Source organism: Chrysemys picta, chromosome 25 (assembly GCF_011386835.1).
Source record: "Chrysemys picta bellii isolate R12L10 chromosome 25, ASM1138683v2, whole genome shotgun sequence".
Classification (NCBI taxonomy): Eukaryota; Metazoa; Chordata; order Testudines; family Emydidae; genus Chrysemys; species Chrysemys picta.
In genome coordinates, this window is record NC_088815.1 from 15,086,649 (window position 1) to 15,099,078 (window position 12,430).

General features: G+C 49.2%; 2 protein-coding genes across 3 annotated transcripts in view; one reads left to right on the forward strand and one right to left on the reverse strand.

Annotated features, from left to right (window-relative positions):
- The first annotated feature begins 1,160 nt into the window (after positions 1–1,160).
- Positions 1,161–8,500, forward strand: GDF1 (growth differentiation factor 1). The gene is made up of 2 exons (XM_005278975.5): positions 1,161–1,632; positions 3,309–8,500. The coding sequence occupies exons 1-2, from the start codon at positions 1,347–1,349 to the stop codon at positions 4,142–4,144; spliced, it is 1,122 nt and encodes a 373-aa protein (XP_005279032.2). The 5' UTR covers positions 1,161–1,346; the 3' UTR covers positions 4,145–8,500.
- A 70-nt stretch (positions 8,501–8,570) lies between these two features.
- The window catches only part of UPF1 (UPF1 RNA helicase and ATPase), a 29,173-nt gene continuing 25,313 nt past the window's right edge, over positions 8,571–12,430 (reverse strand). For both annotated transcript variants that reach the window (XM_005278978.5, XM_024108168.3), the window contains exons 22-24: positions 11,803–12,020; positions 11,130–11,252; positions 8,571–11,020 (exon numbers count right to left, since the gene is read on the reverse strand). In XM_005278978.5, the coding sequence (XP_005279035.1) occupies positions 11,133–11,252; positions 11,803–12,020 (338 nt within the window). In that variant the 3' untranslated portion in view covers positions 8,571–11,020; positions 11,130–11,132. The remainder of the gene's footprint in view (positions 11,021–11,129; positions 11,253–11,802; positions 12,021–12,430) is intronic.

Genomic DNA, 12,430 nt, shown 5'->3' on the forward strand with positions numbered 1-12,430 from the left:
TCGCCGGGGGTGACTGACACCCGAGGGACCGGGCAGGGCAAGGCCAGGATGGGGTGCTGAGTCTGCAGCCAGCTTAACTGTTTAGTCGGTTTAAACAACAGACTCCACTAATGCAAGTGCAGCCAAAGCACAGCCTGGGAACTGCAGCCCCCACGTTGCAGGGCTCCATCTCTGAGCGGCCAGGCCCCTGGGCTCGGTGGAACGCAGCAAGCCATGGGGGGGGGCTGCCCCCTGCCTTGCAGTTGGAAATGGCAGCTGGCTGGCTTATTGTCCTTTTATAATTGAATTCCCCCGCTCCACTGATTGGCCGCCAATGCACAGGGTGCTCCAGGGCAGGGCTGGCACAGGATGAGCTGATATGTCTTTCCCTCGGCAGGGAACCAGTTGACAAGGTTGGTGTGGAAGTTAACAGCCCATCAGGCTGGATGGCAGGGCTGGGGGAGCGTCAGACAGTCAGGAGGTGCCAGTTGAGGGGGCGGGGATGTGGGACCCTGATCACTGCAGAATTGTGGATTTCAAGGGAGGAAACTTCACAGGTCTTCTTCCCCAAGGCACCAAGCCAACACCTGGACAGGCTGGGTGCCTTACAGTTGTGGGAGGAGAATGGCCTCATTCCTGTCTCCAGGGAGGGTTTGATGGTGGGCCATGCGAAGAGGAGATGGGGTGGGGGGTGATGCTCAGGAAGGGCCAGGCTGGAAGCCCCCGGTGCAGGCTCTGTGGAAGTGTGCAACCCACCTGCCCTGGGCCCAGCTCTGGCCTAGCGAGGGTCTGACCATGGCCCCTGTGAGCACCTGGCCGGCTCGTTCCTGTGCAGCGGGCACAGTCCCCCCATCCCCTCCTGTTCACAGGCAGGGTCCCCAGGGCGTGGGCCGCTCTCTCTCCTCAGCGCAGGGCACACAAAAGGCTTGGTGGGCTCCAGCCAGCACAAGGCCTGGAGGTGGCTTCACGCTGCAGAAACCCTCCATCACCCCCAGCCTAGGGGCAGCCCCGTCCCACAATCAGCCCCTTTCCCCCGGGTGCCCGGGCAGCTCTGCCCATCCCGGGCATGGACCAGCCGGGCGGGGGTGAAGCCAAGGGAAGGGGGTGTCAGGCAGCCCCCCCCCCCCCCGGAGTTTAGCAGCAGCTGGGGGCTGAACAAGGCAAAGCCACCTCCCCTCTGACGCCAAAGGGTCACTGGGCGCCCCGGCCTGGGGGCTTGGTCTCACTCCCCTGCCCAATCCAGGGAGACCTCGCTGCTAATTGCGCCCTCGCCAGATCAAAGGCGCCACTGGCGCAATCGACACCCGCCTGGTGGCTCCAGATTCCCTCTGGCGAGCGCGGCTTTGTCTGCCCGGCCCGGCCCGGCCATGGGGCCAGCCCCCGCCCCAGCCCGCCTCGCAGCCGGCCTCCTCTGGGCGCTGCTGGGCGCGGCGCTGGGCATGGCGGGGAGCCCGCCGGAGACGTCGCTTTTAAAGTCCTTGGGCCTGAGCGCCAAGCCGACCCCCGCGGCCCCGGCCCCGGTGCCCTCCGTGCTGTGGCGCATCTTCCAGGGGCGGGCGCTGCCTGCCCCCGGGGACCGCGCTCCGGACCGCGCCTGTCGGGTGGAGGAATTGAATGTGCCCGGGAACATCATCCGCGTCTTCGCTGACCAAGGTACAGAGACTCCGGGCTTCTGGCCCCTGGGGTCCCTCGGGGTCTGGGGCAGGGGCCCGTCCGGCTTCTCTTCCCGCTTCCTGACCCCGTCTGGGATCCTTGGCATCAGGCCTAGTGTTTGCTGGAGAGAGGCGGTGGGGTCCAGTGGTCGGAGCAAAGGGCTGGGCGCTGGGCAAGCTCCGGCAGGTCACTGCTCCGTGCCTCAGTTTCCCCCGCCGCGCCCTGGCAAATCGTCTGTGCCGGGTGAGCTGAGCGGGGATGGTGGTGAGACACGCTGGGATCCTGCAGGACAGGGCTAGGGCTGAGTTGTGATTGTACCTCCAGCCTCGCCCGCGTCCTCTGACATCCTGGGAGGGACTTTTTCTGTGACTGGTGCTTCTCCGAGGGAACCACCAGGGCAGACGAGGCTGGGGCTGGGATTTCAGTGCCCGGCGCACAGCCCTGGCCCTGGCCGACACCCACCGTTCAGTTCTGCAATACTCCTATTTCCCATAAGCATCAGCCCGGTGCATATTTTAAAGGAACTGGGGTCAGTGGAGCTGGACTTAGGGTCCCTTAACTGGGTGCGATTAACACAGCTGCTGCTCTCCAGTGGCTTAGCTCAGGTTCGCATTCATGTCTTCCACGTAGGGCGGAGAATGCAGAAACGATTGAACTCCCCGTGCCCTGGGCACTGGCACACGGACAAGGCCTGGCTCCCACCTCACCCTTCGATCCTTGTACCTTAGCTGGACGGGCAGCAGCTCCTGCTGCTTCAGGCCTGGGCCTCTCCAGGCCAGTTCCAGTTGTTTGCTAGACCTTAGCTAGACTCGCTGCTTTAGGGATCTGTTGTTTCCAGTTGCAATCAGGGTCTGAGTCCAAAGGGCCCAGCAGACCGGTCCTGCTCTAGCAGGCCTTGGTGGAGTAGCACTGAAATGAGCAGTACATTCTGCGCCCCCTGCCATGAAGGAGGCGGATGGGGAAGCTGAAGCACAGAGAGGTTTAGTGACTCCGAGGAGCAAACAGTGAGTGGCAGAGAACCCAGGAGTTCTGACTCCCAGGTCTGTTCTTCAGCCACGAATTCAGACTACCCAGCCCCGAAGCTCATGCAGACCTTTGCCTCTGGTGCTGGCTCTGGCTTGTTTCTCTTGTACGGTCTGCCACTTTCTCTTAGCCAAGCAGCCTTCGCCCAGCAGCAGGGACACGTGGCTACGGGGAATCTCTGCTGTGGAGGAACTTCCAGATGATGCCAGGGTAGTGGAAGCCTCTTGCCCCAGCAGTGACTGGCTGAGAAGGCAGCTCTATCTTTAAAATATTGAACCTTGTCCAGGCCCTGAACAGGGGCCTTGTGTGAGCCCGATGCCAGTATCATGGGGGTGGCAGAGAAGCACACCCCTCCGCTCCCCACCCGCAGCGTGGAGCAGGATGAGAATCTGCCAGACTTGTTCTGTTCCTCAGGGCAGCCCTGACTGCACTGGGAGAGTCGCAGAGCGGAGTGGGGCGCAGGCTGAGCCAGGAGTGTAGTTGATGGTCAAGGCGAGTATTGGGGAAATGGAGTTTGCCCGTCTGGGGAATGGGGAGTTCAGGTCAGGCTAGTTTATCCACTTCACTACTGCTCTGAGCGTGTGTGTGTGTGTGGGGAGGCCCTTCCTGCTCAAGGAACGAATGCCACCTCCTCTGTTTTCCTTCCCTCTCAGGCCACTTCATTCACAGTGGGGAGCCCAAGACTTTCCTGTGTCTGGAGAAACGTCTGTACTTTAATTTCTCTGTGTTGGAGGAGGGGGAGCAACTGACAATGGCTCAGCTGGAGATCAACTTCAGCCACAACTCCTATCACACTTCCAGTGGCGGGCAGGTCTTTGAGCTGCGGCTGTACCAAGCCCTGCAGATGTCTCTGCGGGGGATGTCCTCCCACGCGTACAACCACAAGCTGCTGGTGGCGCAATCCTTCGCGCAGCTGCACAAGTCCCTCCTCTTCAACCTGACCGAAGTGGCGAAGGGCTGGCGAACCCCCAGCAAGAACCTGGGCTTGATCCTGGAGATCTCTGTGGGCAGCAGGGACAGGGCCGAGGCCTTGCCACCCCGAAGGCTGCAGAACCTCTGTGCCAGCATCGACTCCTTCCTCGACACTTCGCTGTTGGTGGTGTCCCTCAATCAGAAGCAGTGCCAGGCCTCCAGGAAGAGGCGAAGCTCCTATTATACCCCGGTCACCCCAAGCAACCTCTGCAAACCAAGGCGGCTTTACATCAGCTTCAGTGACGTGGGCTGGGAGAACTGGATCATCGCGCCGCAGGGATACATGGCCAACTATTGCCTCGGGGAGTGCCCCTTCCCATTGACGGCAGAACTCAATAGCACCAACCACGCCATCCTCCAGACCATGGTGCACTCCCTTGACCCAGAAGGAACCCCCCAGCCCTGTTGCGTCCCAGTCAGGCTGTCCCCCATCTCCATCCTGTATTACGACAACCATGATAACGTGGTGCTGAGACACTACGAGGACATGGTGGTGGATGAGTGTGGCTGCAGGTAATGGAGCTGCTCATCGAGATGTGACGAGGGAATCGAATGGGTCTCTGGAGTAACTGGGATTTTTGATGTAATAGGTCAAAACGTATTAAGTCTCCTTCGTGTGGGTGGGTAGGGCCCTCCCTTCCATCCCTTGGTGCAGTTAATGGCAGAACTACCCCTTTGACGCAGTTGCAAAATGCAGCCTCAAGGGGGAAGCTCTTGACTTCTGGCATCAAGAGGATAATGCAGTTTGGGATTCTAATGTAATGCTGATTGGCTGGAGGCATCAGGCTTCCCAACTCCCACCTGCTGGGGTTTCACCCAGCTTTGCCGGGAACCTGGTGAAATCTAATGGTGATAGTCTGAGTCTCCTTTCCCCTCCTCCCCCATGCCCCCTAGTGCTGAGCAGACGATGTGGCACCCAGCACTCCTCTCCCTGTGCCTCCTTCCTTAGTTCTGACCTAGAGGCACCGGTGTGGTGCAGTACTGTATCCGTCCTGCACGGCTGGAGCTGGTGCCCATGTCCTAGACATTGAAGAATGAGTTCTGCTGGCCCTTCAGTGCCCCGTAGGCCCTGCCCCCTTAGCTTGCCCACGCTCGTAGGAACAGTACCACTGTCCACCACGGCTGGCTTCTCAGCTTCTTGAGCTAAGTGGTGTGAGCCTAGCATGGATTTTTTTCCCCCAGAACAGGAAGACAATTTGGCTAAATTCTGCTCTCTTTCCCGAGTGAAGAAATGACCAGGTCTTCAGTTTGATTAAGTTCTTTCTCCTCCCACTGGGCTGTAGTGCAACTAAAATATCACCTCTGCCTGGAGCCTGATACCGCATTGCTCTTGAAAGGGCATTACTGGTACCAGCTGTTAGATGTCAGGACGGGGGGGGGGGGGGGGGGGGGGCATGGGGAAGTGAAGTGAATTGACTCAGTGCGAAGAGGTGTTTTCAGACTGAGCGCTCTCACCAAAACATCCTAGCAATGTAAAACACGCCTTTTTGTGGTGAAGATGTAGCCTAAGTGGTCAGGCTCTGGCTTTTGAGTAAGGCAAGAAGCCTGGCTTGGGAAATTTGGCCTAAATTTGTTGTTTAAGGGGCCATCAATTTTGGGCGTCTAACTTGATTGAGGGGTGCTGAGCACTCACCAATCCCACTGACTCGATGCAGGAAAAAAAATTCAAGCGGCCAAACAAATTAAAGACGATTCATTGATTCTTTAAAAGTATTACGTGTTACTCATTGAGTGTGAATCTAGTCTATGGCTGGCAACCAGGCAGATGGCTGCAGAAAGCAGTAGAAAGATGAATAGACAAAGTCTCCTTTTAAAATATGTTTTCACCTTGATTAGTGTCAGAGTTCTCTCAGTAAGAGGGACAGAAAAATATTCCCCTCCTCCTAAGAATTGTCTTTTATAAGATAGCAGATAAGCAGCCAATGCCTAAACAACATCCTAGTAAATAAATGGGGGGGGGGGGGAGGGTTGTAAAGCAGTGGCCTGTGCAATTATTTAATGCACTAGCCTGTCACCTGGGGAGCAATGAGGACTTGGCTCAGTGAAAGTAGCGTAATAGTCTCATTTTAGCCTGATTCCAGTTGACTCCATAAGAGTTTAACACTGTTTGTAGAAGGAACTAGGACTACTTAGTCCTTTACACATTGCACTGTTTAAACAGATTATGTATGTTAAGGCATCAGGGGTACGTCCAACAGACCTGTTGGACCAGCAATGGCATTGTGAAAGGCAGATCAAGTTTGCTGTATTCAAATCAGGGGGGTGAGGACCCTCTCCCTCTTCAACACCTACGAATGAACTGCTGAAGGTGCCTGTCCTTCAGATGATGGATACGAGCTGAAAGACAGGAAAAGGGATGACTTCGAAGTACAGAATTTCACAGGGATCCTTCATAGCAGCAATGCTCACTCAGCCTGAATTCCAGATGAGCAGGGGCAGTTGAAGCCCCTGTCCCTATTACTATTTAGTAGGTCTCCCCTACACTACCATAAACCAGCCCTGTTCTGAACGTAATCAGTTTATTAGCTAGTGCCAGGGGATAAGTGGCTGAGGGATGGCCTGTTTTCTTCAAAGTGGGATTCATGTTAAAATAAGATTTGGGGTGGGTGGGGGGTGTTTGAAGTGTTAAAGTGGCCATGCTAGAAGCCTGGGCAAAGTTGCCAGTGAGGTGAGGCACTTGTTAGAAGTAAATCAACCACAGCTGCTCAGCTGACGCTTTGAGTCATGTGACTTGAGTAATCCCTACCAGGGCAACTTTCCGCCCCTTCCAGCTGAAAACTTCTGGGGAAGTTCTAAAATCTCCCCCTTGCCCTGAAGTGTTTCACTGTGACTGAATTTTAGACAAGTTATCACAACAGAACCCCTCCCATCCCCCACCCTTCCCAAGGCACCCAGCACTGAACCACCTCCTCTTCTGGTGTAGCTAAAAGAAGAACAGAGCAGTTGCTAGCTACAGCTACTTTACAGACACAGGGCCCTACACTTTAGATCTGTGCCTGGTGGCAACCTCTATGGGCGGATGTCAAACTGGAACTCAAAGTAAAGTTTTGCCTTTCATGGACAAATACCGGACAATTATTTTAATTGCAGTCTTTTTGGGGGGGGGGCTGGGGGGGGGGGGAGACAAGAGAAGGAGCAAGGAATCTGAATTAGACTTGAAACTCTTTTTTAAATGTCAGTCAGACTGAAACTAGTGGAGACTTGTTTTTTTGTATCTACCTTGTAATGTGTCTTAATAGAACGGTTTCACTAAGTATTAACAGGAAAGACCTTTGTCCCCATGGGGAAACTAAAAGGTTTATCCTCTTATTTTAATTAATTTGCACAGACAATGTACTTCCCTACCCTACCCAATGAATGCGTTGTGCTACTGGATATACCCAAAGCTTTGTTGAACAGGAGCAAGTAAGTCTGAATACTTTAAGGCTACCACAATTCCACACAGGTGACCTGCTGTTATGCACTAACATTTTCAGGTACCCTCTGCACCGCCGTTTAGGAAGCTGATTCACAGACATGCGGTACTGTGGAGTTCTAAGACAGTTTACCCCCTATTATTCTGTACAGTAAACAAGAACAACATCAAAACCAGAATCAAACATTTAATAAAGGAATGAGATGCTAGTCAGATTAGTGACTATGGTTTATAAGATCAATTACTCAAGTTTATAAAATATTAAAGTCAAGGGGCTAGCCCCATCTTAAAAGAAATCAGTCAATTTCTTTTGAAAAAACTAGAAAGTAACAGGGACAGGCTCAAACACCTGATCTGCTAGTGTTTTTCCTTTTTAAATACTTACCCTTACTTCTAATTCCAGGAATTAAATTCCACATTAAAACACACTTGGATTTCTATGAAAGAAGAGGGATTTTAGTTTTTGTTATACTGAGTGTTTTGAAAAATGAGTCCACAGCAGATCAAGGAACTCAAAGCTCAGTTCATTTAGGTCACACTTGTGAGGGAGGTTTTTGCTTTCCATCTAAATCTCCACTTGCATTTACCAAAGCACAAAGAGATGAATAACTAATGGGCTCTGTCCTATCCACCGTGCAGTCCAAACAATTAGAGGATTCTCACGCTAGGAGGGAAAGACAGCTATAACCATGTGCAATACTTTGTGGACCAGAATGGACACATGAAATAGCTACTTTAGTGATCACAGCCCCTGTGAAGTGATGTCAGTGCACTAACGTGAAACCTGCTCACAGCATCAGCAGCCTGCTATACTAAACTGAGCTTGTGCTTCAGTCAGAAAGCAGTGTGGAAAAGTTTACTGTATTTGTACCTTAAATCGTGCAACTTTCAAATGCTTGACTGCTGTACCAAGTGCAGTTGGGGGTGTCAATGGTTTAGATTGATAGGCCCAGTCTTAAGTCAGCATGTGTGAGCTGAACTTTATTAAAAAGGATTTATTCAATTACTATGTTGTCTCAGTTTTACCACCAGAGCCACGATCAGAGTAACTTGAAAGGGGGCAGATGAAAGCCTCAAAAGGGTCTTGCCATTACTTCCAATGGGTTTTATGCAAGGAAGTCTTTATCCCCAGCCTGGAAGAAGAAGTAAGCTCTTGCCATCAATATTAAAAAAAGATCAAGCTCCTCTAACAGCCTTTCATAAAAAGGGCAACTGACTACTGCCATATAGCCTCTCTGTAACATCAATGCATGGGCACAGAATGCCTCCGTGGGTTTCTCAACATTCCTACAGCATGCACATGTCTGGACAAGACCCAAAGGAGGGGGTACCGGTGGGGTACTTCGCTTTAACAAACTTTTCACAGTTCATTTGCTTATCTATGTATGCTAGAAACACCCCACACTTTTGTACTAGTATATGTTAAAATGTAATAAACGTGAAGTTTATACAAACAAACACTGGGCCAAACTGTCACAAATATTGTTTTTAAAAGGTCGAAAATGATTACTGAAATATAGGCCCCAGCTTGAATGCAAGAGCTCTTTATTAATTTTTTTATTGATGACCAACAGGTTTAAAACATACAGACAAAATCAAAAAAAGACTAACAGTGCTAGCACTGATGTCTGCGGATTTATAAAACTCAGAGTAACTGCTACAAAGGAAAAAAACAGCACAAAGCAGAGGCAAGCATTCCAACCAGTGAAATAAAGGGGTTGGGGGCAGGGGAAGAAGGGGTTACATTACTCAATGGATTGCATTGCACAAAGAGTTACAGCTTAAACCTATCTCAAATCTCTATGCAACTACGCAGCCTACCCAGAAGGAAAAAAATTAAAATGTTAATAAATAAAATAGTCCCTCTTACATGAAGGAAGGTGGCCTGTGTCTCCATTCTTTGCACATTGTAGAAGTCTAAACTCTGGAGGCTTTTTATGAAACAAGAATGTTGTGTGTGTTTCAGGAAGGTTTCTAATTTATTTTGCAATTTATGACCAGTATAAACAAAAAAGTGAATTCAGAACATCTGTTCTAAATTTCACGTGCACACTACTTACAAAACCTATGGATATACTACACTATAATGGGAAGGGGGGGGGGGGGGAAAGACATGGAAAACTACAGCAAATACAAGTTATGAAAGCAGTTTGATAATCTACAGAATGGACAGAGTAATGCAAGTGGGTGTTTCCAAATCACAAGAAGTGGGTTTTGTTATTTAGTCTAAGTACATTCATTGAGAGGATTGTTTTCTGTTGGTGGTTTTTTTTTTTTAGTTCCTCAAAAAAACAAAAAAGACTAGAAACACTTGGAGCCCTTTGATTATAAAGCTAACTTAATTCATAAACTTTAAAAAACATCTAGGTTAGTAATTAATTCACTCACTACTGATTTTTAGCCAATTAGGAGGTAGAGGTTATTCTAATTTAGAGATCTGATAAAAATGGGTTAGTAGGAATTTAAGTTCTCTGTGCTATTTCTAAAAAAGTTTAGACAAATAAAATGCTCCCAGTGTTCCCACTTGACTTGTTTAGGACACGGATACAACTTAGAAATTGGATGGCTTTTTTTATGTGCTGTTTTCAGTTCGACTTCCAACTACTTCTCAAGCCAGCACTGATGCCACAGCCATGTTCACGACCTGAAACGCAGTCTCCAGGGTTGTTTTTAACTTCAACACCTGAATCATTCAGCTATCTGCATTAAATCACTGAAGAAGCCACACAAAAGCCTACTCCATTGTCTCTAATCATACCCCATCAGAGGCCACCTTCCAACAACTGCCTGCTTTTTCCATTTATTTTTTTCCAACCTGCTTCAATATCATTGTAGAGTCTTTACTTCAAAACCAATATAATCCCCAGTTTCCACTACTTCCTCCCAGCATCAGTGGGAGTGAATAAAGCAGGCCTCCTAGCGTCTTTTCCTCCAGGGCCGAAGGGTACAGGAACCCATCCCCTTTTAAGCGCACAGTTCATCTTACAGAAAGGCTTGTTTTCATAGAGTAGAGTCCAGACAGTAGCCAATTAAAGCATACAGAAAACACTTTGAAACCCTCCTCCTGCTTGAGCGTGCAGGCTCCTTTCACTCCTAACTGCTATCCATTGTAGGAAGAAGAGGCTGATTGCTGCAACTTTAAATCACACTGAAAGTTCTCAAGGTTGGTGCTCTAATTTAGATTGTTTGTTTGTTTTAAATTTTTTGGTAAGCTTCTCAGAACAAGGATCTCCCAGGTCCACTACTAAGAATTCAGAGACACTTCTAAAAATTCAGTGCTCCTTTGAAAGAATCTCTTTAAAACCACCTTGTCACGAAATACCCATTCAGAATGTGGGCGACATGATGACACTAGAATTTCAGAGCCAGTTTTGGACAACAAAACCTGCATCTCAGCGTTGAACAGTCACCATGTTCTGGCTGGTTTTCTGCTTGGCTTACTGTCACTTTTCGGCAGGATCTTTCCTCTTTAGATACTTTGCTTTTAAAACGTCAACAGTTACTACTAAAATATAGTACCTTTTCCAATGAGAACAACTCTGAGATGAGGGTTTTCCTCTCCCCTCCTGCTCTGAAAAGTGATGCCCTGCTCGCAAAGAGAAGTATGGAATGAAGTGAAACCTGCTTAAGGCCCTTCTCTCAAGCTTGGTTGACTGGGGGAGCAGGGACTCAGCTGACCACTCATTCTTTCAGGGCGAGTTGCCTTCCCAGTGAGGCGCCAGCCAGTCCTTTGGTGCTCTCTCTCCTCTCCGGTCAGTCTCCTTGTCTCAGTGAGCTAGCAGTGGGCTCTCACGCGCGCTCCCTTCTCTCTCCTCTCCGTTGGTTGGTTTCTCTTTCTTTCTCCTGTTGCTCTCACACAGTGGTGCTTCAGTTTTAGCAGTGGAAAACAGGTATCCATTTTATTTTATTTTTTTTATTACCCAGAATAAAATGCTGATGGAACTAAGCTCCACACAAGCTTAGCTCTTCTTCCTCAACCTAAAGAAAGGAAAGGACAACAAAATTCACATTAATCATTTCCCTATTGCCACGTGGGCTAGAGGTTACTTTGAGTAAAGAAACACAGAACTGAATCGAAGTGCCTTACACTCTAATACTGTGACAGTCCTGTCACTCCACCATGTTGATATGCACGTTCACCCTGGTAAGTAGAGTCCTGCGACAGCGCCACATCAATCTGAGATTTAAACTCATCACCAAGGTAACTGTCCTGAAATGAGAGAGTTTTTCTGTGAAGCTCCCAAAACTTTTGTAGTATTAGGGTCTCAAGAGCGTATGCTGCATTAGATCGCAAATGGGGTTGTGGCTGCCATAGAACAGTGTTTTCCTTCAGACTAACTGTCCCCTTAATCAACCCCTTTGCTGCTGAATTTCTACAGTGATTTACCCAGTGTAGTTGCAAGCATTACTGAAATGCCCAGAATTTGCAATAATTGTTCTGTTAAGGTACTAGAATACCTCTTTAGGAATGGGTCTGATTTCAGGTTAGGGCCTACGGTGAAATGAAATTACCATGTAAAAATGAAGTGCAATATCGATGTACCTGGATGCACGTGCACCACAGAGCTTAATGGATGTACCTCAAGGGGAAATATCCTTATATTCAGACTGTGAATGTGTGGGGGAAGGGCAATGAAAGCTACTCCCAAAAACTACACGATACACACATACCCTCTTCCACGCGCATGACTCCTGGCAAAAAAAAAAAAAAGCCACTTTGTAGCCTAGGCAGTTTATAAATAGGATTATTACACTCTTACCTGTGATAATTCTGGCTGGGAGAGTCCTGGCTGGCTCATCTGTGATGGCTGACTCATGGAGATATAACCCTGAGTCAGTGGACCCTGGGAGAATGGCTGGGACACCACATCTTGGCTCGCTTGACTGTTTGGAAGGTTTGAGTGGCTAGTTCCAGGAATCCCAAAACGATTTTTCTGGCGCCCACCACGACCAGCCTTTCCTTTAGGTGTCCCACGTCCTGAAAAAGTTAGTCCCCGCCAAGAGAGTGAAAATATTTTATATATGTAATGATTTTACATTTTGTTTCTAGTCAAATGTATACTGGTGGCTTAGCAAACTACACAACATTATACTTATTCAGGTAGCAACTATCTATGAATCTAAAGTTTTAGAGACAGTATAAAGTATACTGTTAGACCCTGATGGATAGGAAGTTTTCTTAGAGCCTGGCGGATAATCAGAAGCTTTATATCACGTCCACCAATCCTTACAGCTGAGGAAGGCTAGACAATCTCCTCTGAAACCATCAACACTGCTGCAAGTTTAGCCAGAAGTGTTACCAGAAGCCATTGTAAAACACTCCCTCCACCTGGGCCTCAAAATGCCCCTTCTGTAGTGTCGTTGGGAGGGAGAACCAAAGGTAATTAA